We start from the raw sequence: 27,799 nt of genomic DNA, 5'->3' as shown, positions 1-27,799 counted from the left end.
TGACTTTTCCAAAACAAGTCCGAGTCTATACTATGAATCAACTAGTAAGTCTAGTATGAAAGCTTTACAAAATCAATTATGAAATTCATTTTGTACAATTAGGTATAGTGGGAGACACGAAAAAACTCCAAAAATGAAAGAATGAAAAGATAAAGAAAGGGATAAGTAGCTGCGAAGAAGTTACGAAATGAAGACATTACAGCGTGTATTGTTAGTGGTCAACGCAAATAATCAATATAAATACCAACTTATTAGGGAAGTAACATGTATTTATATAAGTTAATTGGATGTTCATCTCGCATTAAAAAAAAATCACATATTAATAGCATTGTAAGATATCATGGCAGTTGAACTCTACTTAACTGAGGCGCGTTGGGAAATCAAGGCCGCCGTCGTCAAGATAAAGCGTGCTTGGGCAAGAATACTAAAAGGCAATGGCGGTGGCGGATGGAGAGAATATAGCTGGAGATGGCAACTGTGGCGATAACGGCGGAGGTGGAGGGCATCACGACATCGGAGGTCATCATGATGGTGGTGGAGGGCATCACGGCGGCGGGGATCACGGTGGTGGCGGTGGATTTTGACGGGGTTTAGATAATCAAGTGGAGTAAATGGACAGACATGGATATTTATATTTGTTATAAAAGTTGCCTTGTTTTATAAGTAAAATTTAATTTGCCCAATAATCCCAATAAATATTAGTCTGTTGTTAGAATTGAGAATGCATGTGAACACACATATAAATCAACAACTTTTACGAATAATTCAATGTACGTGAATAGGCATTTTCTTTTGGGTTCGAATCATGGAGAGTGAGATTTCTATTTCCCGTGAGAAATGAGTATAACGAATAAATCAATAAATTATGCGAATAAATAAGTATAACTCACGAATAGCCGAATCTAGTTAATATGGAAATTTCGCCCTTTCTAGGATTCAAATCCGGACAAAAATGTCAATCATGCCTTACATTGATTTTTTCGTAAAAATTATAGACTTATTCGCGCATATTCACACACGTTCTTAATTCTCAACACTAGCATTCTCAATAGAACTTTTCTCTCAATATATTTATATAGAATTCTTGATTTTGCACAAGATTGGATACAACCTAAATGATCGAGGCCTTGAAGAAAAGAATACTAAATTGTTTTCTTATAGACATCATCATCTGAGCCTCGATTCTTTTTAAAATATTTATTTATTTCTAGTAAAGAATACTCAATTGTTTTCATATACACATCATCACGTAATACCGTGAGTAACATGGTGTATTAACTTAGAAACGGTTGATAGAAATCGATTCGTAACTTTCATTTCACCAACTAATTAATTAAGGCATCGACTATAACATGCATTAATTTTTTTGGGTAGTTAATTAATGGTATGGAGATAAAGCGGTTATTGGACAAGCTTTACTCATAAATTAAATAATATATATAAGGAAAGATACCTAGAAATCGGTTGGCTGGCTTAGGTGTATGCAAAACCATATTTTATGATCGTTCGTTGAGAACTTGGTGTAAACGCAATATAATCATTTGATCGCTACTCTTTTATTGATCACAAAGAAATATGGTTTGGTTTTTAAGGTTCAATTGTTTGTATCTAGGATTAGAAAATCCATTTCTTAATTACAACTTTGGAATTGGTTCTTGCCTACAATTTTTTTTATATAAACGGCCTAGCTCTTGATTAAAAAAATGTGTACCCACGTACAAAAATACTACTACAAAAATGGAAAATTTCAAAATTTCATACACAGCGTTCTTGTTTTGTTTTTTGACATTGGAGTTATGCAATTGTGGGGATTTAAGGAAGAACTTTTATCGTACGAGCTGTCCTCAGGCAGAGAAAATCGTGCGAAACATAACTTGGGAAAATGCAGCAAGCAATGCTGCATTGCCTTCTAAAATCCTTAGGATGCATTTCCATGACTGCTTTGTTAGGGTGAGACTTTCTAGAGATTTTCCTTGATTGATTTATATATATAAGGGTTTTTTTTTCAATAGGGCTGTGATGCCTCGATTTTGATAGACTCGACTACGAATAACACAGCAGAAAAAGATGCAATCCCGAATAGATCGTTGGCGGGATTTGAAGTTATTGACGAAATCAAGACTCAGCTGGAGCAAATTTGCCCCGGGAAAGTATCGTGCGCTGATATTGTAACTCTAGCTGCTCGAGATTCGGTTTCTTTTCAAGTAAGTTTGCATACACTTGAGACATTTTGAATATTTTTTTTTACAATTGGGACTGAATTTTCTTGTATGGTTAACAAAGTAATAAGTTTTATTCTCAAACTCTTTAAATTTAGAGCTCCAAATACTATATATTTACACTATCTCATTAATTACTACTTGTGATCACAGTTCAATAAATCGATGTGGGAAGTGCTAACGGGGAGACGAGACGGCACCGTTTCGCTTGCTTCCGAGGCTTTGGCCGACATCCCTTCACCGTTTTTAAACTTCACTACTCTCAAGCAATCTTTCGCCACCAAAAACCTCACGGTAAAAGATCTTGTCGTTCTCTCAGGTAAATTTTCTCATCCTTACCAAAAATTATTTCTATTACTATATATTGATACTCTTATTAATTTTATTTTACATATTATATTTTTTTTCTTATTTTAAACTTTAGTATACCCTTATTTATTTTAATTTTTAAGAATATTTTAGTAGTAATTTATTATATACAATTAGATTTTATTTTAGTAATATTTTAGATTTTATTTTATTTATGCTATGATTAATAAAACTTGTGACTTTTTCATGCACTGCACATGCTATTTAATTATTATAATAAAAATAGGGTTAATCATCGCAAATAACACATATTTACTTGATTTTGCAAGTCACACACGATTATTAAAACGTCACGTTACAAATCATCACTTCCAAAATTTTGAAAATAACTCAATAAACTCGTATAAATAGGCGCGCACACGATTGGCGTGGCGCACTGCAACCTATTCAGCAACAGGCTGTACAATTTCACCGGAAAAGGCGACGCGGATCCGTCGTTGAACGCCACTTACGCCGCCACACTGCGGTCGCAATGCCGGAGTTTGTCGGATAACACGACGACGGTGGAAATGGATCCCGGCAGCTCGTTGGCGTTCGACAACGGTTATTTTTCGACGCTGTTACAAAACCAGGGGCTTTTCCAGTCCGACGCCGCGCTTCTGACTAGCAATCTCGCAAACGGGATTGTGAATGAGATGTTGATTTCTGGAAAGTTCTTAACGGAGTTTAGCCAATCTATGAAGAGGATGGGCGCTGTGGGCGTGCTTACTGGGAATGAGGGAGAAATTAGGAAGAAATGCAGTGTGGTTAATTAATTAGTTCTTGCATTATATTATTTTGAAGCCTTCTTGAAATATGTATGAAATAGGCAATATTTGATATGGTTGTGTTGTCTGAATATTGCAGATTCCAGAAAATTTCAGCAGAAATACATTTTCTTTGTTTGTAATTTTATTTGTAACATTAATGGAGTTGTGGAAGTTGATGATGAAACGTTGGATGCGGCTAGCATGATTGTGGAACTTAAATTCGAAGTACTATATATAACGTTGTATACTTTTTTATTAGAGGAAAAATATATTACACTTATTCTTTCAATTCATCAATTACTGTTGGGTATCTTCGCCTTGCCGGGATTACTCCTCTTGTTTCCCGAACCTCCAGTCCTTCTCACTCGACACTCTAGTGCCAAGATCCACTTCACGTTCCTTCTTCTTCGTCGTCTTCACTCCTCTTGTACCTGTACCTGTAGAACACCAATAAACCAACAAGTAAACTGATACAAAGTGAAGAAAAGCAAAATGAGACAGAAGAGCAGGAAAGTGCAGAAATGATTGAAGTGGGAAAATGTGTCCTCGGGACACTTTGGCTCAGATTTTCCCACGGTAGGCAGAGCTTCTTCCGGCAGCGTTAATGATCACAGCACAAAGGAATGGTGAGAGCAGATCGGCGCTCAAATCTCAGATGGTCAGTCACCAACAGCAGGAATCCTAAGGGCAGGAATTCCGATGACAACACAATCAACCAGAGTATCACCAATCAGGAATCCGGTGGGCAGGAATCCGGTGATAACTCTCACAGCAACAAGGAAGGCCTCGTTCACACACAGGAGAGAAATCTTAGAAGGAGTAGCAGAGCCTTCTTGAGAAATTGCCTGAAGACCTTCTCCTTGCTGTGAAGAATTAGGGCCAGATTTAAAAGGATGGGAGGCATCGGGAAGGGGGTGGAGAATTGAAGACGGAAGGAGAACCGAGGAGTCGGGAGGTGGAGGGAACTGGAAGGGCGCAGATGGGAGAGAGAGATCAGCGGCGCACGGGAGTGAAGAAATGGGGGGGCTGATTTGGACTTAGGGTATAAAGGGGATGGGCTTGGGCTTGGGCTTGGGGGTTAATGAAATTGGGCCAACACTCCACATTCCACCTTTGGCACAATGATCATTAAGTCACCAGGGAAGAGCCAGCCTTTGATTCGAGCTTTATCATCACAGCCATTTTTACTATCATCCTATCACAAAGACAAGACAATAGAGGGTGAGAAAAATATTATGCATATTTAACTCAATCTCAACAACAGAGACCAACCCAAGGGAGATCACCATTTCTCAAACCCAAAGGGTTATCATTGAAGACACAACAGACACACACACATGCACTCAAGCAACATCACACAATACACACACAGAAGGGACAAACAGACCAGAGCAGACAACAAAGAAAAAACAAAGCATAACAAGGCAGTCACACACACACAGGACAAGGAGACATAAACGGAAAAACTCACACTGGACAGCAGTAGGTACACAGACCAGAACACAGCATGCAGCTCAAGGACAACAAACATCATGCAGAAAAAGAAGTAACACAGACAAAGAAGAGACAAGCAGCCACAGAGGCTGAACTTGTCACACAAAGACACAAAAGAAAAGTTAACCAGGACCAATATTCAAAGTTTCCAAGCAAGATTCCAGCTTTGCAACTGGAAGGCACTTGGTGCCCATATCTGCTGGATTGAATTCAGAGGGAATCTTATCAAGTAAAACATCTCCTTTTTCAACTACATCCCTAATGAAGTGATATTTAACAGCAATATGCTTAGTTCTATCATGGAACACAGGGTTTTTGCATAGTTGAATGGCAGATTGACTATTAGAGAAAACAATGGGTTTATCATCAATGTATCTAATTTCAGACAGCAATCCATCAAGCCAAAGAGCTTCTTTCACAGCCTCAGTTGCAGCAATATACTCAGATTCAGTAGTAGACAAGGCAACAACGTTTTGCAATTGAGATTTCCAACTAATGCAGGCATTACACAAAGTGAATACATAAGAAGTAGATGACTTCCTACTATCTATATCATTTGCATAGTTAGAATCAACATATCCAACACATTTAATGCCATCTTGAGCCTTAGCAAAATTCAGACCATAATGCATAGTAGACTTCAAGTATCTGAGCAACCATTTCAAAGCTTCCCAATGAGAAGCACCAGGATTTGCCATATATCTACTTAAACAAGAAACAGCATACGCAATATCTGGCCTAGTACTAATCATCAAGTACATGACAGAGCCTATAGCATTAGCATATGGAATGTTTCTCATTTCTTCAAGTTCAAGGTCAGTTTTAGGACATTGCTTTTTACTAAGTTCAAAATGAGAACCAAGAGGCACAGTTACAGATCTGCAATTTTCCATATTGAATTTCAAAAGAACTTGTTTCACATAATCACTTTGATGCAACAGCAAGGTGGATTTCTCCCTATCTCTTTCTATGCTCATGCCCAAAATCTTCTTGGCATCACCAAGATTTTTCATGTCAAAGTTTTCACACAACTTTTTCTGCACATTTTCAATGGTTTGCAGACAAGGGCCAAGTAAAAGCATGTCATCCACATATAATAATAGAAACACAGGAGGTTCAGAATTTGAGTAATACAAGCAATGATCATATTGACTTCTAGAAAAGTTCAAGTTCTGCATGCATTGGTCAAATTTGAGATTCCATTGTCTTGGAGACTGTTTAAGACCATATAGGGACTTTTTCAGCAAACACACATGATCAGGAAACTCATCACTCACAAATCCCTCAGGTTGTTTCATATAAATGTCATTCTCAAGGTCACCATGAAGAAAAGCAGTAGTAACATCCATTTGCTTCAATTCCCAATCAAAGTGAGCACACAAGGCAAGCATAATGCGCACAGTGGTGAACTTAACAACAGGAGCAAATATTTCATTATAGTCAATGCCTTCTTTTTGAGTAAATCCTTTAGCTACAAGCCTAGCCTTGTATCTAATGTTATCAGTTTCATGCTTGACCTTAAACAACCATTTGCATTCAACAACAGAACAATCATCAGGTTTCTTGACTAAAATCCAAGTTTCATTATCATGCAGAGACTTCATTTCAGAATTCATAGCAGTCAGCCACTTATCAGAATCAGCAGAATTAACAGCATCAGAATAAGTGCAGGGTTCAGAGTAATCCACATTGTTGAACACATTGAATGCATACATAGACAAGTTATAATCATCAAACCGAGCAGGAGGTCTGATGTTCCTCCTTTCTCTGTCCCTAGCAAGTTGATAGTCATTCAAAGGAGTATTATCAGGAGGTGCTGAGTTGGTGGGATCAATGTTGAGTTCCGGGTTGGGAGTGGGGTTAGTTTCAGTATGCTCAGTCATGGTAGGAGGATCATAAGGCAGAGGATCCACCTCAGGAGGATCCATGGGTGGGGTGAACATAAACTCATACCTGTTGAAGTCATAGACATGCATTTTCTCCACCTCACTTGGAGTAGCAGAGTGTGAGGGTTCAAGTAGACAAGGGAAGTTAAACTCATTAAAGGACACATCTCTGCTCACACAAGTTTTGAATCCAGGAATTGACCTATCCCACAACCTATAGCCTTTTACCCCTTCTGGATAACCAAGGAATATGCATTTCTTAGCCCTAGGTTCTAATTTCCCAACATTTTGGTGAACATAGGCAGCACACCCAAACACTCTCAAATGTTTCAAACAGACAGGTTTATCAAAAAACACAGATTCAGGGAGTTTGCCAAGTAAGGGAACAGAAGGAGATCTGTTGATTAAATACACAGCAGTCATGAGTGCCTCACCCCAAAAATGTTTAGTCAAACCAGATGCAACAAGCATGCTCCTAACTCTCTCAAGGAGAGTTCTATTCATCCTTTCAACCACTCCATTTTGCTGTGGAGTGTAAGGGACAGACTTATGCCTCATGATACCAGACTCAGTGCACCAATTATCCATAGCATGATTACAGAATTCAAGACCATTATCAGTTCTAAGACATTTAATCCGTTTTCCAGTTTGATTTTGAATCTGCGTAGCCCACGTTGACAATTTTTCAAACACATCAGACTTGTTTTTCATTAAAAAGACCCAAGTTTTTCTTGAAAAATCATCAATGACAGATAGAAAATACATGTTTCCACCATGAGTGGGCACTTTAGCAGGACCCCAAACATCAGCATGCAGGTATTCAAGTATTTCAGTGCTAACATGCTTCCTAGGATAAGGAACAGAAACTGGAAAAGCAGACTTATGATGTTTTCCCATCACACATGGTTCACAGAAAGGAATTTCAGAGATCTTATCATTGCCAAACACACCAGATTTTTTCAAAATTTCCATGCCTTTGTTACTCATGTGCCCTAATCTAGCATGCCAGAGTGCAGATTTGTCCTCATGGACCACATTAGCAACAGGTAAAGGAACTGACTTAGCACTTACAGCATACAAATCTCCCTTTCTTGGAGCAGTAAAGTAAAGCATAGAGTCATTTTCAAATTGAAATCTCAAGTAGTTCACAGAACCATTCAGCATTTTATCAGCAATCTTAGACACTGAAAGCAAGCTAAATTTCAAGTTTGGCACAAATCTAACATCATTCAAGGTAAGAAGACTCCCATTTTCAAATTTCAAGCAAACATCACCCTTACCCAAAATATCACAACTTTGACCATCAGCCAAAGAAACATGCCCAGACTTGACCAACTGAAGGTTTTGAAACATATGCTCAAAAGGGGTCACATGAAAGGTACAACCAGAGTCAATCAGCCACTCATTTGAACTTACAGATTTAGACACAGCATTTGAGTAATTTATAAACTGAAAATCATAGTCATGTACCATATAGACACCATCTTCTTCAAACACATTGTTTGCATGCTGTTTAGGCTCATTAGGAACAAAGTTCTTATTCTTTTTAGGCAACCTGCACCTATTTATGAAATGCCCAGGTTTCCCACAATTCCAACACACTTTCCTAGGTTTCTGATCAGGATTTTGATTTCTATTTTGATTTTGATTATGATCAAACCTATTGTCTTCCCTCTGTTCAGTTGATGCAGCAATTTTATGATGATCAGACTTCTGGCCCTTAGAAAAATGATGGTGAGGGTTTCTCTGATTATCCTTATTCACATACATAACCTCACCCTGAAGAGACTTGGGTTTTTGCAGTTTAAGTTCACTTTCTTTGGTCTTAAGACCATTGATAATCATTTCACAAGAGACCTTAGACCCACCATATTTTAAAGCTGATTTTACTTCAGAAAAAGACTCAGGAATAGAACTTAACAAAATCTGAGGGGCATACTTCTCAATATTGTCATCACCAGCAATTTTCAAATCATGCAACAGTTTGTGAAAATCATCAAGGTTTGAATCAACATCCTTTGAAGGATCCATTTGAAAATTCATAAATTGATTTTGTAAGGTCCATGCAGATTCTTCAGATGAAGTGGAGTAAATAGAGTTCAAATCATCCCATAAATCTTTAGCACATAAATGATGAGACACTTTCCTAACCACAGAACTGCTCAGATTTAACAAGATAGTGGCCCTAGCATTATCATTCATATCATGCAGTTTCTCATCAGTCACAGATTTGTCAATTTTAGACAACAGAGCTTTATTAACCTTTTCCTTGACTAAAATGCACTCTATTTTGGTTTTCCAATCTTGAAAATCATCCCGGCCATTGAATGGCACCATATGCAAGTTGTTCATGGTGAATGCAGATGCAGCACTTAAGCAAACACACTTTTCACAGAAAACCACAACAACCACAGAGTAACAGGTCAGTCAGACCACAGAGCAAATAACACCACAACAAAAGGTCACTAGGACCTCAAGGAAGGAAACTTCTGGAGTTCAGGAGCAGGGGAAGAGCCCAGATCTCAGCACAGATTGATCTGTGGAGCAAGGTTTCACACTGATCCCTCCAAGGAGTTCCAAGAGGACTATCTGAGTTCAGAAAACGGTAAAACTCTCAATCCAAGAGAGATTTTACAGAACAAAGCAGAAACACCAGAGAGAGCAAAACAACAGCGGAAACAGTAAGGAATCAAATCACATACAGCCTATCTAGATAGCCCCCTTTCTCCCTTGATTTCCAGGGTACTCGCACGAGGAGACTCCTTTAAAGGAGAATCCAGACGAACTGGACCAAATGCAAGGGAGAATCTCACTTGGCTTTGAAATGCCAGGGGTATATCGAGATGACAAGGCAACACGCGGAAGCAAAAAAGGGTAATAGGATCGCAAGATACCAGACAAAAACAGGTAAAAGAACAAAAAACAGCAGGCAACACCAATCCTAGAATCTAGGAGTCTTAGTGATTCAGCCAATTTACCAGAGCCGACTTCCCAGGTAGGGGAAGAGTCGGTCTTACCAAAACCTTGCTCGTCGGGAGCGAATCGGCGCAGCCAAAGGGCGGCGGGGTGAGAGGGATGTGTTCGGGGGGAGCCCCGGCAAGGTCCCCGTGGCTCTGATACCACTGTTGGGTATCTTCGCCTTGCCGGGATTACTCCTCTTGTTTCCCGAACCTCCAGTCCTTCTCACTCGACACTCTAGTGCCAAGATCCACTTCACGTTCCTTCTTCTTCGTCGTCTTCACTCCTCTTGTACCTGTACCTGTAGAACACCAATAAACCAACAAGTAAACTGATACAAAGTGAAGAAAAGCAAAATGAGACAGAAGAGCAGGAAAGTGCAGAAATGATTGAAGTGGGAAAATGTGTCCTCGGGACACTTTGGCTCAGATTTTCCCACGGTAGGCAGAGCTTCTTCCGGCAGCGTTAATGATCACAGCACAAAGGAATGGTGAGAGCAGATCGGCGCTCAAATCTCAGATGGTCAGTCACCAACAGCAGGAATCCTAAGGGCAGGAATTCCGATGACAACACAATCAACCAGAGTATCACCAATCAGGAATCCGGTGGGCAGGAATCCGGTGATAACTCTCACAGCAACAAGGAAGGCCTCGTTCACACACAGGAGAGAAATCTTAGAAGGAGTAGCAGAGCCTTCTTGAGAAATTGCCTGAAGACCTTCTCCTTGCTGTGAAGAATTAGGGCCAGATTTAAAAGGATGGGAGGCATCGGGAAGGGGGTGGAGAATTGAAGACGGAAGGAGAACCGAGGAGTCGGGAGGTGGAGGGAACTGGAAGGGCGCAGATGGGAGAGAGAGATCAGCGGCGCACGGGAGTGAAGAAATGGGGGGGCTGATTTGGACTTAGGGTATAAAGGGGATGGGCTTGGGCTTGGGCTTGGGGGTTAATGAAATTGGGCCAACACTCCACAATTACATTCGTATAGATTTCAATCAGTGCTATCTAATGTTTGGAAAAGGGATGTGCGTTTCGAGTTCACCGTGACTGGGTTTTTAATTCTAACAATAACCCTTTAATTTTAATTACAACATCAACTTGGTCAAGTACTTGCGGCAAAAAAAGGAAGAAAAATAAGAAAAAAAAAATTTAAAGGGTTATTGTTAAGGTGTGAATTATTTTTAGGTATTGAGACTGTTACGGAAATTCTAAAGCTGGACCTCAATATCCTCAGGTCCAGCCGTTTCTGTGATGCCAAGAATCTCCGTAACCTTAACTTGGATAATATTATCTTTAGGTACGTACTTGGTGTGAATTATTTTTTCAATATATTTTTTTTAATTATCTACTTTTACCCCTGAGAGAGGCCAAGATATATGGTTTTAGCAATTTATATAATGAGGGTAATATGGTAAATTTAATAATTCATCCGTCCATTTCTGATAAAGTAAATAAGTGTATAGGATAAATGTAGAATATGATAAGTTTTTTTTTTTCAGCTATAGTAGATATATGATAAAAACTCATATTCATATTTTTTTATCCATCATTTTTCAGTGAAAATTATACAACCAATTAAAGTAAAAGCACCCTTATAAATAAATAATTAGAAAACAAATTGAGCCTCAGTTTATATGCATGATAATTGCTCTTTGACAGTCGTTTATGTTCATTGAACACACATGAACATATTTATATGGTATATAGGTATTATTCCAACAAAATCTTGATCAAAGAATAAAATATTTCCCTTGGTCGAGAGACAGCATAAAACATTGCACATACTGGGAAAATTACGAAATACAGAAAAAAAAAAAAAAACAAAACAAAAATTGGTTACTCAATTCCTCAATCATTACGCTCTAATTTTCAGATACAATTATAGGGAAAATTAGAGGGAATAATACGACTGTTCATAATAAGAAACACAACCATAATCAAGCAGCTACATACGATCCATATTTTTTGTTATCGTCGAAGATTCAATTAAATATCCCCAATTAAGTAAAAGTTCGAAATTTAATACGCAAATAATGACTCTTCGTGATAATGAAGATGGCTCGATATTTCTCTTTGAGATGTAATAGAATGGTTCTTAATGAATTTTCAATTACTTTTAAAGTTTTATATATTATCTTGAGGACAACATTATACTAGGTTGCTTATTAAATAGTGATCATTATTATTGAACCTTGTGTTTAATGTCGGTTCACTTTGCTAATTAATTAATTACATCTAAGATTCAAAGTCAATTCATGCATCCAGTTCATATTGATTGAGAGATAAGATAATATATTGTACACTCAATTTAAAATGAAAATACCTTTTTATATATGTGTGTGTGTATTAGTATATACTCCTCCTATATATGTGTCATTTGCTATATTTAGAAAAAGTAATACTGATTTGATTTTCCAACCGCTTATCGTGTATGACTAGCTCGTTGATGATCAAGCTTAATTACGGGGAAAAACAAATAAGAAGTAAAAGAATACAAGTAAAAAAAATAATCAATAGAGTAATGTGAAACAAATTAATTTGCACTTTTTTTTATAAATTAATCAACAAATAATGAAAAAATCTGCAAAATAAAATGTGAGGTTTACCTAATTTGGAAGGAATTGCCTGCACCCTCTTAAAAAAGAATACGATTCATCAAATAAAATAAACGTACTATATAGAATTGACCAACCGAAGCTCTTGCATTTCAGTTATCCATTTGACATTTTTGAGCATATAATATAATTATCAGTTAAACGACTTTCGAAAATGGAACTATTAATTTTATATATTCTTCCATGCCCCCCACTCTAACCGCTTAAATATTTATATATAAGTATAAAAAACGAAATAAAAACAAAAAGGTCAAAAGTCAAAGAAAAACCAGGAAGCTCGATTTTAACACACTAATTTAAGTCTGGTTGCAATGTCAACAATAATTGCAAGCTTTTACTGTGTAATTAAATTTTATCGTGACAGTACTGTACAACTAAATTTTTTCACTTGACTTTGTATTTGTTATATAATTTTTTCGATGTATTATTTTTTAAATTCGAATTATAATAGCTCTCCATGCAATGCAGGTATAATAGTTATGATTGAAATAAATATATATAATATATATATATATATATATAATATGTTTCGAAGAAAATAAATATATGAAATGAGATTACATATTAATTTAGTATTTCTTAAAATAAATTATGATATATAATATGCTATTATTCAAAATATAATTAACATGCATAATTTAAAATTTCAACATACATAATTTAAAATTTCAAAATACTAAATTTAAGAAAAAAAGGATTTTTTTTAGAATAAGGTTTCTAGTTTCAAGGAAAATATAATTACTTACAAAATTTCATGGTTTTTATTCATTTTAAATTCATTTTTCACATATCATACATCAAATAAAATTAATGTCGTTTTATTATCTTTTATTTAAGGCGTATATTACACATTTTATCCAAAATATAATTAAATAAAAATAGAAAAAATATGTTCTATCTACAAAATGAAAAAAAAAATATGAAGAAATTTAAAATTAAAAGTTAGTGAATTAAGGTGTTAATGGACAATTATTTTAATTTTCATGTATTGATTTAAAATTATAAATAAATTATAACATTGATTTCTCTTTAATTTATAAAATTGTTGAAAATTTCCTTTTTAATTTAGTATATAGATGTAACTGAGTGGGCGAAATTATATAAATTAGACATACATTCAGTTACATTCTATTTTTCTTCGTAATTAATCGGAATAAAATAAAAAAGTACAATATACAATTATTTTAAGGGTGTATTCCCCAAACTCTGACTCGTGGAGAACTGACGAAAAGTCCAACTGAAATCCATGTAAGATATATAGTACTTCCTCCGTCCCATGAAGCATGACACAGTTCTTTTCGGCACAAAAATTAAGAAATTGGTATTTTGTGTATTAAAGTGTGATAGGTGATAAAGTGAAAATGTGAATAAAGGGTAAATTTTTTGCCATTTTTAGAAACGTGTCATGCTTCGTGGGACAGACCAAAAAGGAAACTGTGTCATGCTTCGTGGGACGGAGGGAGTACTATATTCTATTTCTAACTATATCCAAATCCAACTGTGGTATGGCTGGCACGCGGCGTCACATTTTACGCTGTTCAACTTCAAATCAAAACTTTAAACTTTTAGTAAACTAGTACTCCCTCCGTCCCAAACGAAATGTCCTAGTATTTCTTTTCGGCACAGAGATTAAGAAATGTGTATAAAGTAGATAAAGTGGGTTGGTGGAAATTATTTAAATATTAAGTATAGAGAAAAAGTGTATTGCCAAAAAAGGAAACATGACATTTCGTTTGGGACAACCCAAAACGGAAAACTGGACATTTCGTTTGGGACGGAGGGAGTATTATTTTACTAAATCTGTCCATTTGTAGCAACTCAAGGCATTTATCCTTGTCACAAAAACTAAAATACTAAAACGTTATTGATTTAAGTTTTTTTTTTTTTTTGAGGGAATATTGATTTAAGTTTTATAGAAATATGAATTGTATTTTTTTTCAATAGAACATAATCAATCTCGATAGAACATATATATAGATATACTTCATTCGTTCCATAAAAATATGCATAGCACAAGATTTTACAAGTTTTAAGAAATCCTGTAAAATATAATATGAGTGGAGAAAAAGTTTCACATTGAATGTGATGTTTTATGGGAGAAAATTATTATTGTAAATAGAATATGTATATTTTTATGAGATGAACGAAAATAAAGAAAATCATAGTATATGTTTTTATGGAACAAATGGAGTACTCATAAATCGGTGCCCGTGCCCACAACCTACAAAAACAAGATAAAATTCAATAGTGATACATGACAAAAAAAAAAAAAATAGTCTCAATTTTCGGGCGGCCGCTCAATTTCCGGAGTGAAAAATGAAGATAATGAGGTCTTAAACTTGAGTTTTAAGTAAAACAAAGATACCTAACTTGTGTTTTTTTTACTTCTCCTTATAAAATCATAGTACAATAAATTAAATAATACATGGTCATTATCAATAAGCATAAAACCTATCGATGTCAGTACCTCAGACTCAGTCGTATATCTTCGAGGAAGTATCACAATTATTAGTCAACATTTATTCATTAATGATCTTTTGTGGGTAGGTTGGAAGAAAATGATTATTTTCCTTTTTTTTAAAATAAAAGATTTATGGTATTTTTTTGAAAACACGATATTTTCGAAATTAGAATATAAAACATAAAAAAAAAATAGAGATAAAATGTGCCGAATTGAGAATCTGATGATGGCCGGAACGATGAATCATTTCGATTGCCAAATGCTCATGTAGATAATTATGTGTATTTTATTTTTCCACGTAAACATCAAAGTAAGTATAGCTTTGATATATTTCTCAAATTATGATATACTTGTTGTTCAAGAAGTCGGTGAGGTGATTTATCTTTTCATCGTCGAGTTCTCGATCTTGGCTCACTAATAATTTTTTTTCCAAAGTTCGAGGTTTTTTAAACAAGTTGAAAACATTAGTAAAGAAAATATCAAAGTTCGAGGCATAAACTATTAAGGGTGCGTTCTCTTTGATTGTAAATTTATCATGTAAAAAAGAAGGATAAATAAAATTTCACACTTTAAATCCTTCATTTCTTTTCCCACATTTCTTACTTGACCCTTACTCATTCCTCATTTACACTACAAAGGAGGGATAATATTAGCCCTCCAAAAATAGTGTGATAATATTATCCCTCCTTTGTAGTGTAAATGAGGAATGAGTAAGGGTCAAGTAGGAAATGTGGAAAAAGAAAGGAACGATTTAAATGGTGAAATTTTATTTATCCTTCTATTTTTTATGGTAAATTTACAATCAAAGAGAACGCACCCTAAATATATCCTAAAAGTTGAGGATACAAACTGTACATATCCCAATAAATATACTTACATGCAAAAAATCTCTTTTATTCGCTATCTTAGCTTTTTCTTTTTTTGGTTGAGCTATCTTAGTTTTTCATCTACATGTGTTATGACGTATATAACCGTCCCACGAATCTTGAGTCACTTTCTTTTTTTGGTTGAGCTATCTTAGTTTTTGGTTGAGTCACCCTTTAAATCATTCATTTCTTTATACGGCAAAAAAAATTCTCTTTGTTCATATTTTCATTTTTTTCACCTACCACACTTAACACACTAAATACTATTTTCTTAATTCTCGTGCCGAAAAGAATTGCCTTAGAATTCGCTGGACGGAGGGAGTAGTTTTTTTTTTTTTTTAGATTAGATAGAGAACCCTCTATTTCATTTCACTTAAATATACATGTGCATGTAAGCACAATCTAAAGATACAATACCAAAATACCATTACAAATGGAAGATCTAAAATTATGATAAAGAAAAGAAAAGTTCAACGGCTGCATTCATCGGGATAATAAACAATTACAAATGATCGCGTTTCGTAAGACCTACGACTTACGGCTATGGCCATTTAATCATTCAAGTTGACATTCAAATACATTTTTAATTCAATTATTTGCCACTACTCTTCTTGATCTTCTATTATTCTTGCCTATAAAAGGAAACCACCCTACAACCTTAGTTTCATATCTCAAACATTACCAATTCACATCAATACTAGGTTTTGTAACTTGTAAAAAACATTGCCCTTTCGCTACTCTTTCTTGCCTCTTTCATGATGAAAATAAGATATTTCTTAAGTATTACTCTTCTCTTAGTGTTCATTGCAGCGGCGGCCGCTGCCAAAAAGAGTAAGCCGCCGGTCAAGCCGGTCAGTCTGATACCAAACTTTTATAAAGTTACTCGTTCTTGTCCACAAGCCGAGAAACTTGTGAAAAAACTTACAGAAGAGAAAGTACAGAAAGATTGGACTTTGAGTGCTAAGCTTCTGCGCGTACATTACCACGATTGTTTCGTGAGGGTATGTATCATATATCCTTCCAATTTCATCTTGTTCAATGTTATATCACGTATTTTTCTTCATGCATGTATCTATTAATTAATGCTTTAAACACTAATGGAAAATTTGTTTAATTTGTAATTAAATTGTAGGGTTGTGATGCTTCGATACTATTGAACACTGTCGGAGCAAATCAATCGGAAAAAGATGCACGCCCAAATCTATCATTAGGCGGCTTTGAAGTTATTGATGAAATCAAGATTCAAATTGAGAAAATTTGCCCCCAAAAAGTCTCATGTGCTGATATTCTCGCACTAGCCGCACGTGACGCTGTCTCTTTCCCGGTAACTTTTCTTTTTTTAAAAATAATTCAAAGTATTTTTTATTTTATTTTATTTTTTAAATTTCAATCTCCTATCTTATATTTTCATTATTTAAATATTTTGCAGTTCAAGAAGCCATTATGGGATGTTCTCACAGGCAGAAGAGATGGTAGGGTTTCTCTCATCTCAGATGTCAACGGCAATTTACCGTCACCATTTTCAGACTTTGCAACCCTTCAAGGACTCTTCTCCAAAAAAAATCTAGACATAAATGATCTCGTCGCATTATCAGGTAAAATTAATAAGATTCACATTAAATATTTGACTATATTTTATTTATTCCGTACATGCAACATCTGATGAAATTTACACATGTTCCAACTAATAAAATAATGTTTGAGCCATTATTAATGGGACGAAAGAAGTATTTTACCTCCGTCCAAACTAATTTTTACGTTCGGCCCCGGCAGGCGCGCACACCATCGGAGTATCGCACTGCGGCGCTTTCTCGCGGCGGCTGTTCAACTTCACCGGGAAAGGCGACGCCGACCCGTCGCTGGATCCGGCGTACGCCGATTTCTTGAGGAGGCAGTGCCCGAACCCGGCCAATCCGGCGACGGTGGTCGGCATGGACCCCAACAGCACACTCACATTCGACACGCACTACTTCACCGCCGTCAACAAGCGGCAGGGGCTCTTCCAGTCGGACGCCGCCCTCCTCAACGACGATGCCTCCGCGAGAATCGTTCGAAAGTTCCAGTCGCCGGCGGCGTTTTTCCGGCAGTTCGCGAAGTCGATGGTGAAAATGGGCGGGATCGAGGTGCTCGTCGGAGATGCCGGGGAGATCAGAAAGGATTGCCGCGTAATTAATTAATCCGGCGATGTGCATTGGGTTTAATTTACATGGTTGCTAATTGGGATGATTAATCTTGCTCGCTTTTTTTTTCTTCTAATTATTTTTATGTCTTACACTTTTTATTTTCTAGTATTGGTTGGACTCGAAAGCCCAATTCAAAATTGTTGTCTAATGTATCTTATTTATTCACGTCGATTAGTTAAATATATATACTTGTTTTAAATTATTTGTAGTGTCTGCAAGGCTGCAACGCTGTATCGAAAAACGACATGAAAAATAAGAAAACCCTAAAACTAGAATCGTTCGTGAAACGAAATTTCATGCACATTCAGTCCACGTTTAGTTGGGTATTTTTATGGGTTGAAAAGAGATTCAATTAATTGAATCCATTACTTGAATAATGACTTAATCATTACCTTTATTTGAGGGCAACCCAATCACTTAATTTGTTACCCATGGGAAACAAAAGAAAGAGAATCCCTTATTAATGATTAAGTTCTATTGTTAAACCAAACACTCAATAAAAGTAATGGTTATTGTTACCATTCCACTTCTTTATTTGATTCCATTCCATTTTTCATTCCTCTACTTGAACCAAACGAGCTATCAATCATGTGATCTAAGATAAAATCAAATCGTAAATAAAATTATTATCTTCTATTAATTTGTTACATATAGTTGTGATTAGGGATCTTAATTGAGTCATTGCATTTCAGGTTAATCCTATCAAATTGTCGAATTATTTGGGTGCAAACTAGTCGGATTAAGAAAATACTTTTCGAGATAGGAATTTTCAATCATAACCCTAAACGACGGGGTTTCGGGTTAGCATATCGGATTAATCGGGCTCAAATATATATATTTTTTTAAAAATTAACCAATGCATTTTGTCAATCTAATGGGGCCAATCCACAGATTTTGAGCTGAATTGACATCCGTAATTGTGATCTATGTACAACACAACACCATATATAGTCGAATTTATATATTTTTTGAATTAAAGAATAGTTTCTCGTTAAATTAAAATTAATGATAAATTACTTTTAAGTGGACAGTCCATATCTTCTACTATGGATGATTGACATGTACAATTATCCAATATCAACATCTATACTATATTAAAAAGGGAGTTTCTAATTTGAAATTAATTTTAAAATTCAGTGGCAATTTTGTAGTTATAATAAAATTGAAGGTTTATGTTTAAATTATATATTTTTCTTCTTATTTTTATTTTCTTTAACTTCTTATTTATTGTTACATTTCTTTCCAAAATTGTGAAATTTGATTAATTATAAAATATTTAATATGAATATCAAATTAAAGATCTCGATAAGAACTTTAATATGATATATTTTTATGAAAATATTTGCTTCAAAATGTAAAAATTATATTTGTTTAAATATTAAAGTTTTATAAATTTCTGTCTCTTCTCTCATCTTTTTTGAATAAACATATTTTTAATTCTTTTTAATTAGTATTTTATTTTTAATTTTTTTAACTTATTTTTTTGTTTTTCATAATATCAAATTTTATAATTGTGAATTCTTTTTTTATTCTTTTAATATTCAATTCAAATATATTCAATTAAAATTAATTTTTTATTATATTTATAAGTGTAATAATTGAATTAGTATTAATTTTATATAAATAATAAAAATAAAAATTATTTTTCCGTGTATTGAACGGGATACAAATGCTAGTTAATTAATTTAGATTGAGGAGAGAAAGTCGAAGAGATCGACGATGGAGAGTTTCATGGACTACGTGGGGCCTAATTTTATTTTAACGACATATTATTCTTTCAACAAATTATGTTTGGTTTTTATTTCATATGTATTTGATTTCTTGATCTCGTTAGGGTTCAATAACACGGGAACTTAATTTCGTTACAAAAATATACCCTAGACCATACTATTGTGATTACTGGATGACAAACAATCACATATATGTTTGGAAGAATAATTAATTTCTCGTTAAACTAAAATTAAAGAGTAATTACTTTAAAGTGGACAATCCAGATCCTCTATTCTATTCATGGACACTCTAATATTGGGTATTTTAAATCCTCAGAATTGCCACGTGTCAATTAATCATCCAATATTCGACAATCCTAAACCCTTAAAATTGCCAATATACGAGATGTCCCGTGGAAGTTGGAACTCTCTATAGCAATATCTACGTTCAGATTGAGGAGTGAGAATAGGAGAGAGAGAGAGTTTAGAGGGACTTAATTTCTAGTTCTTTCTTTGAGGAAATTAAGGGCCTTTATTTTCCTCTATATATATATATAACCAATTTAAAACACTTGAAAAATTCCGATTATAGGTTTTTTCTAGTTCTTTCTTTGAGGAAATTAAGGGCCTTTATTTTCCCTTCTATATATATATCCAATTTAAAACACTTGAAAAATTCCGATTATAGGTTTTTTCATGAAATTAAGGGCCTTTATTTTCCTCTATATATATACATATCCAATTTAAAACACTTGAAAATTCCGATTATAGGTTTTTTCATGGAGAATCCACTTCTTCTTGGAGACACCATTGAGCGCATCCAATCTTTTCTAAATGGAAAAGAAGCTGCTCGAACCACCATCCTCTCCAAGTCGTGGTACAGCGCGTGGTCCACGCGCCCCAACCTCGATTTCGATCAACGCCACTTTCGATTTCGGAGTGCAGATCAGTTTCTGGAATTCCCGAAGACAGCTCTGCAGAGATACGAAGATCTCAACCTAAAGATCCACAGTTTCAGGCTGCTGATGGTGGAGAGCCACCGCGACGCGTCTCTCGCTAAGGAATTGGTGGCGAAAGCCGTGAAATTGGGGGCTGTCGATCTCGATTTCACTTCATGGAATCCCTCCTTCGTTCTGCCGGAGGAGCTGCTCCGATCCGAAGCCCTAGCCGCGTTGTCCCTCGCCGGCACCTTCGAAATCGACCTCGCTCTTCTCAACTGCTCCAAACTCAAATCCCTCACTTTATCAGTGACTGCCAAGTGCGATTTAGTTAGGGATTTGATCTGGAGATTCCCCTCACTCGAGAGGCTCAAATTTGACGGACACTACAGCTTGTGCGACGCCGAGGGAAGAAGATCGCATCCTTTCTTCGACGATCGGCTGAATCGCCTCGAAATCCAGCTCGAGTTTGGGTTTCGCTCGCTCAGACTCGAGTTCGATAAGCTCGATTACGAGTTTCAGAAGCTCGAGTATATGTATTTAGGGCACTTGCTAGTCGACGGCAACCTCTTTTCCCATGCCTCCGTCTTCTCCAAATTCCCCTCTTTGAAAGAATTGGTGATCTGGGATTGCTACGGCTTCAAAGACATACGAATCTGCAGCAAATCGGTGGAGCGCATCAGCATAGGGTTGGTGGAGGAGAGGAGCAGCTACGTCACGGAGCTTGACGTTCCAAATATGCGAAAACTCGAGTTTGAGGGGCTCGGGTGGTCTCGTCTCGCCTTGAAAAAAGCTCGTTCCGAATGGGAGTCTGACATACGACTTACCTGCATTGAGGCGAGTTCTCGATGGTTCGGTTGGTTGGATGGGTTTTTGGAAAGTTTGAGGGGCTCCAAGATTTCTCTGTGTGTAAAGGTTAAGTGTGATTGCAGATCATATGCTAAATTTGAAGGTTTAAGTAGAGGTGTTTTAGTGGAGAATTTGAGAGTGGAGGGTGGTGGAGTATACATTGCTGGAGTTGTGCATATGTTGTTTCGGATTTGTCGGCCTAAGGTGATGATTCGAGAATATATTTCAGCGAGTGATCCGGTTTATGAATTCTTGCTGGAGATGGTTTGCAAGAGAGTGATAGGGCAAGTGAATGTGGAGACATGTTTTGATGATGGACGCCAATTTATTCGATTCCAACTTATATGGGTGCCAATTTAATTTCTAGTTTTATATTGTGAAAGTTAGTTTATTGCTTAATTATAGTCATTGGTTAATTAATGTATATTCTTAATTTATTATATAGATAAATTTTGATGAATTTTTGAGGTCAGACTTATGGAGATCTAGTTCTATATGTTGAATAATTTGGTTGCTCAACATATATACATATATTAGTTTGATATTGGGCATATTTGCATTAATTCTTCATAGTTTTGATTTGATATTACGCAATTATATCTAATAGTTTTCGAAAGTATCCATTAATTAAGTCATATTGGAATATAAAAATTACAATAATAAGAGTAGAACAATTGATTAGAGCATCTCCAATGCATTGGTGCTTAGGGAGTGTCTTAGAAGGTGGTCCCCACCTAAGACACACACCTCTCCAATGCATTGTGTCCAATGTAGATGGGTGTTTAGATCCTCATTTCTACAAAATTCACATTTCTACACTTTTATTTTTTAAAATTCAAATTTTATTAAAATTAAAATTCTACATTACAATAATTTAAAGACATAATTTAAATATAATAAAAAAATAAAAATTACAATAATTTTCAAGGGCTCAATCAGACCAAAATGAGACCAAATGGCTTCCAACAGTTGATTTTAAAAAAAAACAATTCAAACGGCCAAATTTTGAAAAAAATGCAGAATTTCGATTTTTTTTAAATGGGACGCGTCCGCCCGACGCGCCATACATTTTCTCTCTTCGCCCCGGGTCGCCCACTCAACACGGCCTCACAACTAGCCGTGTCTCCAACGCTGGCAGCCTCCCAGCGCCCCAGATCGACACTCCCTTAGCAACGGCGATTGGAGATGCTCTTAGTTCGATCTTAAAAGCATCATATATTCATATGTTTCTTTAAAATAATGAATATTGAAGTGATCTTAATTAAGTCAGATATCACTTAGAAACTAGCCAGTTTATTTATATATATATATTCTCAATCTATGCAAGTTTGTTCATCTGCATTCTAAGCTTGTTATTTTCTCTAACTTTGAAAAGTATACGAAATTACGACGATTCAAAGATTTTTGGCTTCAGTCATTAGAATATTTACTCTACTGCTAAATCAACAAAACATATGTATAATCAAAATATTCAAGTGATAGTATGTGTTTCATTTATACATTAAGAGCAAGTAACGCTCCTAGCTAGTTCACCTCTCGGGCCGTGACAACTAACTAACTCCTATTAGAAGAATGTGCAAAACACATACATACATATATTGGTAGGAAATATAAAAAACTCTTAATTACTACTCCATGCGTCCCAGCAAAGAGCGAAGATAGGATGTTTTTTGGACACGAAATTTAAAGAGCTAATGTTTAGTGAAAAAGTAAATGAAAAAAGTAAAATAAAAGAGAGAACGAATGAATTCAAAACAGCTTTACTTTATTCCAATAAGAGAAATGACTCAACTCCGTTGGAACCGAGGAGATCATATATATCGGACTGTGAGAGTTATTAACACAAAAGATAATTAAGATCTGGAAAACGAATTAACAACATAATATTATTAACAAAATTTTAGTATGACCGGAGATTGCAGAAGAAACATAGAATCAGAAAAGAAAAGCACCATAAAAGTCTAATAAATTTGATCACCATCGCAGTTGAAAGCGAACAAATTTCCATCTATAACCCAACAAGGATTCATTCATCTCATAATTCGCCTTAAAACAACCTGATCCCATTACGAATTTCGGGTGACAAATCGAAAACAAATTATCCAGAAAAGCGGTGCTTACCTCATAACCCTTCAGCTCAGGGACGGAGCCAGGGATTAAGTTCGGGGGGCTGAGAATTTTTTTTTTTTGGGCATTCTGTATATTTAAGGTATTTTTTTATTAAAATACGAGCATAATACTAATAATAACGAACAATATTTTCATAGATTATATAGTTTCAATATTTCACAAAACTTTTTTTGGACATTCCGTATATTTAAGACATTTTTTATTAAAAGGCAAGCATAATTATAATAATAATAACAAACAACATGTTCATAGATTATATATTTTCTATATATTACAAATTAGTTTCAATACATTATACTCCCTCCGTCCACGAATTAAAGCCCCGTTTGAGGGTGGGCACGGAGACTAAGAAAGCTAAAAAAGGTGTTGTAGATGAAATATAAGGGTAGTTGACTAAAGTGATAAAGTAGTTGACTAAAGTGTTAAAGGTGTTGTGTGGTGGGTCCACTAGTGATAAAGTGTAATAAATATAGAATATAAAAATGATAAAGTTGTTGTAAGGTGGGTCCATTAGTGGCAAAGGGTAGTAAATATAGGAAAAGAAGAAGAGTAAAAAGGTACATAAAGCACAATAGGGCTTTAATTGGTGGACAAAAATTTAAGTGCAAGTAGGCCTTTAATTCGTGGACGGAGGGAGTAATTTTTTTTAGCATTTCATACATATTAGGCATTTTTTATTAAAAGACAAGTATAATAGTAATAATAACAAACAATATTTCATAGATTATATAGTTTTAAATAACATAATTATCCTTAAATTAAGTATATATGAGAGAATATAATAATCAAATACTCTTTTAATAAAATAAAATTATTTTATAATAGGTATAAACATATACTCCCTCCGTCCACAATTCAGTGCCCTGTTTGGCCTTTAAAAAGTGTCCACAATTGAATGCCCTGTTTTGCTTTTTGTACCCTTTTACTCTCCTACTTTTTCTATATTTACTACCCTTTGCCACTAATGGACCCACCTTCAAACACCTTTTTCACTTTTATATTCTATATTTACTACACTTTATCACTTTAGTCAACTACCTTTATCACTTTAGTCAACTACCCTTATATTTCACCACAACACCTTTTTCAGCTTTCTTAAGCTCCGTGCCCACACCCAAATGGGGCACTGAATTGTGGACGGAGGGAGTATCTATATATATTTTAAAATTAAAAAAAAAAAAACTCAAAATTTGGGAGGGGGCTAGACGCTCCGTCCCTGCTTCAGCTTCAAATTCTCCACTTCCACAGCAGGTGTAGGCCGGCCGTCACCGCTCTTCTCCGGCTGATGCGACTCAACACAGACATCGACGGAGAGGGAAACTCTCGAGAGGCTCAACCCTTTCAACAGCCGCTGCAATGAACAGAACCACGACGGATCAGCCTCGGATTGAGAGAGTCTTATGTGTAGATCCGACTCCCATTCTCCACGCCTCGTTGCCCTGAAATCGAAGCTCGACTTATGCGAACCGTGGAACTCAAATTTTCGAATTTTTGGAACTTCAAACTCCCCTCTCCACAAACTCTCTGGTTTCAAGTGTATGCTTATGCGCTCCAGTGATGGGATACAAATACTTACATTTTCGTATTTCTGGTCGCCCCAAATCACCAATTCTTTCAGGCAACGAAATTTATTAGGGCTAAATAAGCTGTTCATAATATCAAAATTTAGTCCTCATCACCTTTATTTTTATTTAAATTCATGGTGATTTTATTCAAAAAATTTTTTATTTAATATTGTTAATTTATAAAAAAAAATTGCACAACCCATTTCCCTTTATTTTTATTTAAATTCATGGTGATTTTATCTTGGAATATTGATGTGATAATATTTTCACATATTAAATGGAGACGAAAGTGGAATAATTTCTTTTTTGCCCTAGAAAATATGGGTAATAAAAAGAAAAGAAAACAAAAGTAGCTAGTGACCACTAAAATGTGATAAATCTGTGACATCTTTTCTTACCATTCAGTTTAATTTTCTAATTATAAATTTGCAACAAAAAATAATACATACAAATGAAATAATTTATAATAAAAATGATTTTTATGATAATAAATTTTATGCATTACGATAATTTCCGTACCTTGGATTTCTCTTTGTACCGATGAGGCAATTGTATAAGCAACGAAACATTGTGTTGGATTGATCTCATGTTTGAAGGGAGCATTTTTCAACGAAACCCAAAATTCAAAACCAAATAAATTGAAATTTGTAGAATTCTCAACCAAATTCGACCAACAAATTTTCTTCGAACAAAACTTCAAATTTTGGTTTTGATTCGATTTTCGAATGTCTAAAATTCTGTACTATAATTTTTTTTTTCTTTTAAATCAAACAATTGCGTATAGTTTAAAGGGTTATACCTACTAAAAAAAACGCTCATACATAACGGTAATTTTCCGTTATCTATGTACCAAAACAAGCGTTGTATATAGTGGTGTTATGTATGAGAGCGCTCATACATAACGGTAATATACCGTTATCTATACTATGTATACATAACGGCACTATAATGATACATAACACATGAAATACCGTTGTGTATGATTGTAATACGTAACGGTAAAATCTGTTATAAAATGTATTTTTTCCGTTATGTATTGTAACTATACATAACGATTTTGTATATTTTACATAAGGGTTAATTACCGTTTTGCATGAATGTAATACATAACAATAAAATCTGTTATAAAATGTATTTTTTTTGTTATGTATTGGAACTATACATAACGGTTTTCACCGTTATAAAACTTATTTTTTCCGTTATGTATTGTAACTATATATAACGGTTTTCATCGTTATAAAACTTATTTTTTTCATTATAAAATGTCTCTTACACTTTGTTGTTGTTATACATAACGTTTTTTTTGTATTTTACATAACGATTATTTCCGTTATGTATTTTTAAATGCAGAATTTAAATATAAATTATACAATATACAATATCCTCAAACACAACATATTCCACAACCAAAACATATATAAATATTTAATCATCCAAATAACTTTATCCATCCATAATCAAAGTGTCAAATATATCTAAATAACATCATAATTTCTACAACTAGAAGCTGCATATGAGTTGGATAATCTCTACACTAATATCATCTCCAAATGTGGACAGAGCAAAGGGGGCAATAGCTACATTCTACGTCCGAGTTCCAACTTTACCTATGTGCTTCATCTCATAGTCACCTTCCTGCAAATGAAAACACGCTATTTGTTCACAGTTACAGATACCATTCAGATTAAATTAACTCATTTTATTTCGATTATTCAAACAAGACTAAGTTGTTTTCACAAATGGAAAGATTTCACATGAACTAGAGTCAATGTTTTATTGGATTATCATGAATTTCAAATTAACTTAGTATATAATAGTACTTTGTGTATCCAATTTAACATATCATCATATCCTTTACAAACTTATTACAATTGTAAGATTCTGGATTCATCACGGCCTAGATAAAAATTGAAATGGAAAACCAAACAAGGTGGATAAGGCATATATGGATACCTCAAATTTTTCCTGGGAAATGGCCTCTTTCAACAACCTTTGAAGTCGCAAAGCTGGCTCCTCTTCCTCAAAAAGTTCCAGTGAATCGCGAAGCCTAGCCGCTTCCTTGTAATCCTAATGCAATCATCAATTTGGAAAGAAAAAAAAATCAACTTCAAATCAATTTGCATATGAAGTTCTCTGCATAAACTCATAAATCAATTATTGCCCCCTGAAGCAATCGATTCAGTAAAGTGAATCGGGGGATAAACATAATTGATGCTTCACATTGAAAAACATACTTGGAAAAAATAAAGATTACCATGCAAGTGGAGTTCCAGAGATCCATTCTCCATCTTTTCATAAACCAAAAAACGAGCTTCACCATGTATACAATATTCTAAAAGAGAGACTCATTTCTAGACTTTAACTCAATATATCAATCAATCACAAGACTTTCTATCACATCACTATCATTTAAGCTCGAAACCATTTATTTGAGTGTCAAACACAAACACGTATGTGCATTAATCATAACTCTCACAATTCACACCATTTAATCACATAAACAATCAACCATATTGTATCATCCACAAAATTCGAGACTTAGAAAATCATACATACACATATGCACGATCATAACCTCCAACATTAATAAAGCTAACACCTTCATGTCTTGACAACATTTTCCATACTTAGTTAAAGTGTGTATAATATGATCAAGTTGTTATCTAGAAAGTGTGCTGTTTTTGTGTCATCTTTAAAAATTCATAACAACAAACTCAATTAACATAAAATTTCATACCATTTTATTTCAAAAACTTCATGAAATGTAGTTTACTCCAAAAGTGATAGTTAACCAAAAAGATTAAAGGTTTTA

At 34.9% G+C, this 27,799-nt stretch overlaps 3 protein-coding genes across 3 annotated transcripts; all 3 read left to right on the top strand.

Annotated features, from left to right (window-relative positions):
• Window positions 1-1,470: 1,470 nt before the first annotated feature.
• On the top strand, window positions 1,471-3,536 carry LOC130991628 (peroxidase 24-like). The gene is made up of 4 exons (XM_057915939.1): window positions 1,471-1,950; window positions 2,013-2,204; window positions 2,373-2,538; window positions 2,940-3,536. The coding sequence occupies exons 1-4, from the start codon at window positions 1,738-1,740 to the stop codon at window positions 3,341-3,343; spliced, it is 975 nt and encodes a 324-aa protein (XP_057771922.1). The 5' UTR covers window positions 1,471-1,737; the 3' UTR covers window positions 3,344-3,536.
• Window positions 3,537-16,222: 12,686 nt separating this feature from the next.
• On the top strand, window positions 16,223-17,998 carry LOC130991627 (peroxidase 24-like). Its single transcript, XM_057915938.1, has 4 exons — window positions 16,223-16,614; window positions 16,746-16,937; window positions 17,043-17,208; window positions 17,387-17,998. Exons 1-4 carry the CDS (start codon window positions 16,369-16,371, stop codon window positions 17,788-17,790), a joined length of 1,008 nt encoding a protein of 335 aa, XP_057771921.1. The 5' UTR covers window positions 16,223-16,368; the 3' UTR covers window positions 17,791-17,998.
• A 2,286-nt stretch (window positions 17,999-20,284) lies between these two features.
• On the top strand, window positions 20,285-21,652 carry LOC130993046 (uncharacterized). Its single transcript, XM_057917766.1, has one exon. The coding sequence runs from the start codon at window positions 20,285-20,287 to the stop codon at window positions 21,650-21,652; it is 1,368 nt and encodes a 455-aa protein (XP_057773749.1).
• The last annotated feature ends 6,147 nt before the right edge of the window (window positions 21,653-27,799 follow it).

Source organism: Salvia miltiorrhiza, chromosome 7 (genome assembly GCF_028751815.1).
Source record: "Salvia miltiorrhiza cultivar Shanhuang (shh) chromosome 7, IMPLAD_Smil_shh, whole genome shotgun sequence".
Classification (NCBI taxonomy): domain Eukaryota; kingdom Viridiplantae; phylum Streptophyta; class Magnoliopsida; order Lamiales; family Lamiaceae; genus Salvia; species Salvia miltiorrhiza.
Note: the sequence above shows the minus strand (reverse complement) of the source record. Positions and strands in the feature narration are given on the sequence as shown.

What these genes read in the sequence shown, in the direction of transcription:
- LOC130991628 (XM_057915939.1), top strand. Translation starts at nt 1,738, where the DNA reads ATGGAAAATTTCAAAATTTCATACACAGCGTTCTTGTTTTGTTTTTTG. An exon ending in TCCATGACTGCTTTGTTAGG is followed by an intron (nt 1,951 to 2,012) that starts GTGAGACTTTCT and finishes TTTTTTCAATAG; the next exon opens with GGCTGTGATGCCTCGATTTT. An exon ending in AGATCTTGTCGTTCTCTCAG is followed by an intron (nt 2,539 to 2,939) that starts GTAAATTTTCTC and finishes TCGTATAAATAG; the next exon opens with GCGCGCACACGATTGGCGTG.
- LOC130991627 (XM_057915938.1), top strand. Translation starts at nt 16,369, where the DNA reads ATGATGAAAATAAGATATTTCTTAAGTATTACTCTTCTCTTAGTGTTC. An exon ending in ACCACGATTGTTTCGTGAGG is followed by an intron (nt 16,615 to 16,745) that starts GTATGTATCATA and finishes ATTAAATTGTAG; the next exon opens with GGTTGTGATGCTTCGATACT. An exon ending in GTGACGCTGTCTCTTTCCCG is followed by an intron (nt 16,938 to 17,042) that starts GTAACTTTTCTT and finishes AATATTTTGCAG; the next exon opens with TTCAAGAAGCCATTATGGGA.
- LOC130993046 (XM_057917766.1), top strand. Translation starts at nt 20,285, where the DNA reads ATGGAGAATCCACTTCTTCTTGGAGACACCATTGAGCGCATCCAATCT.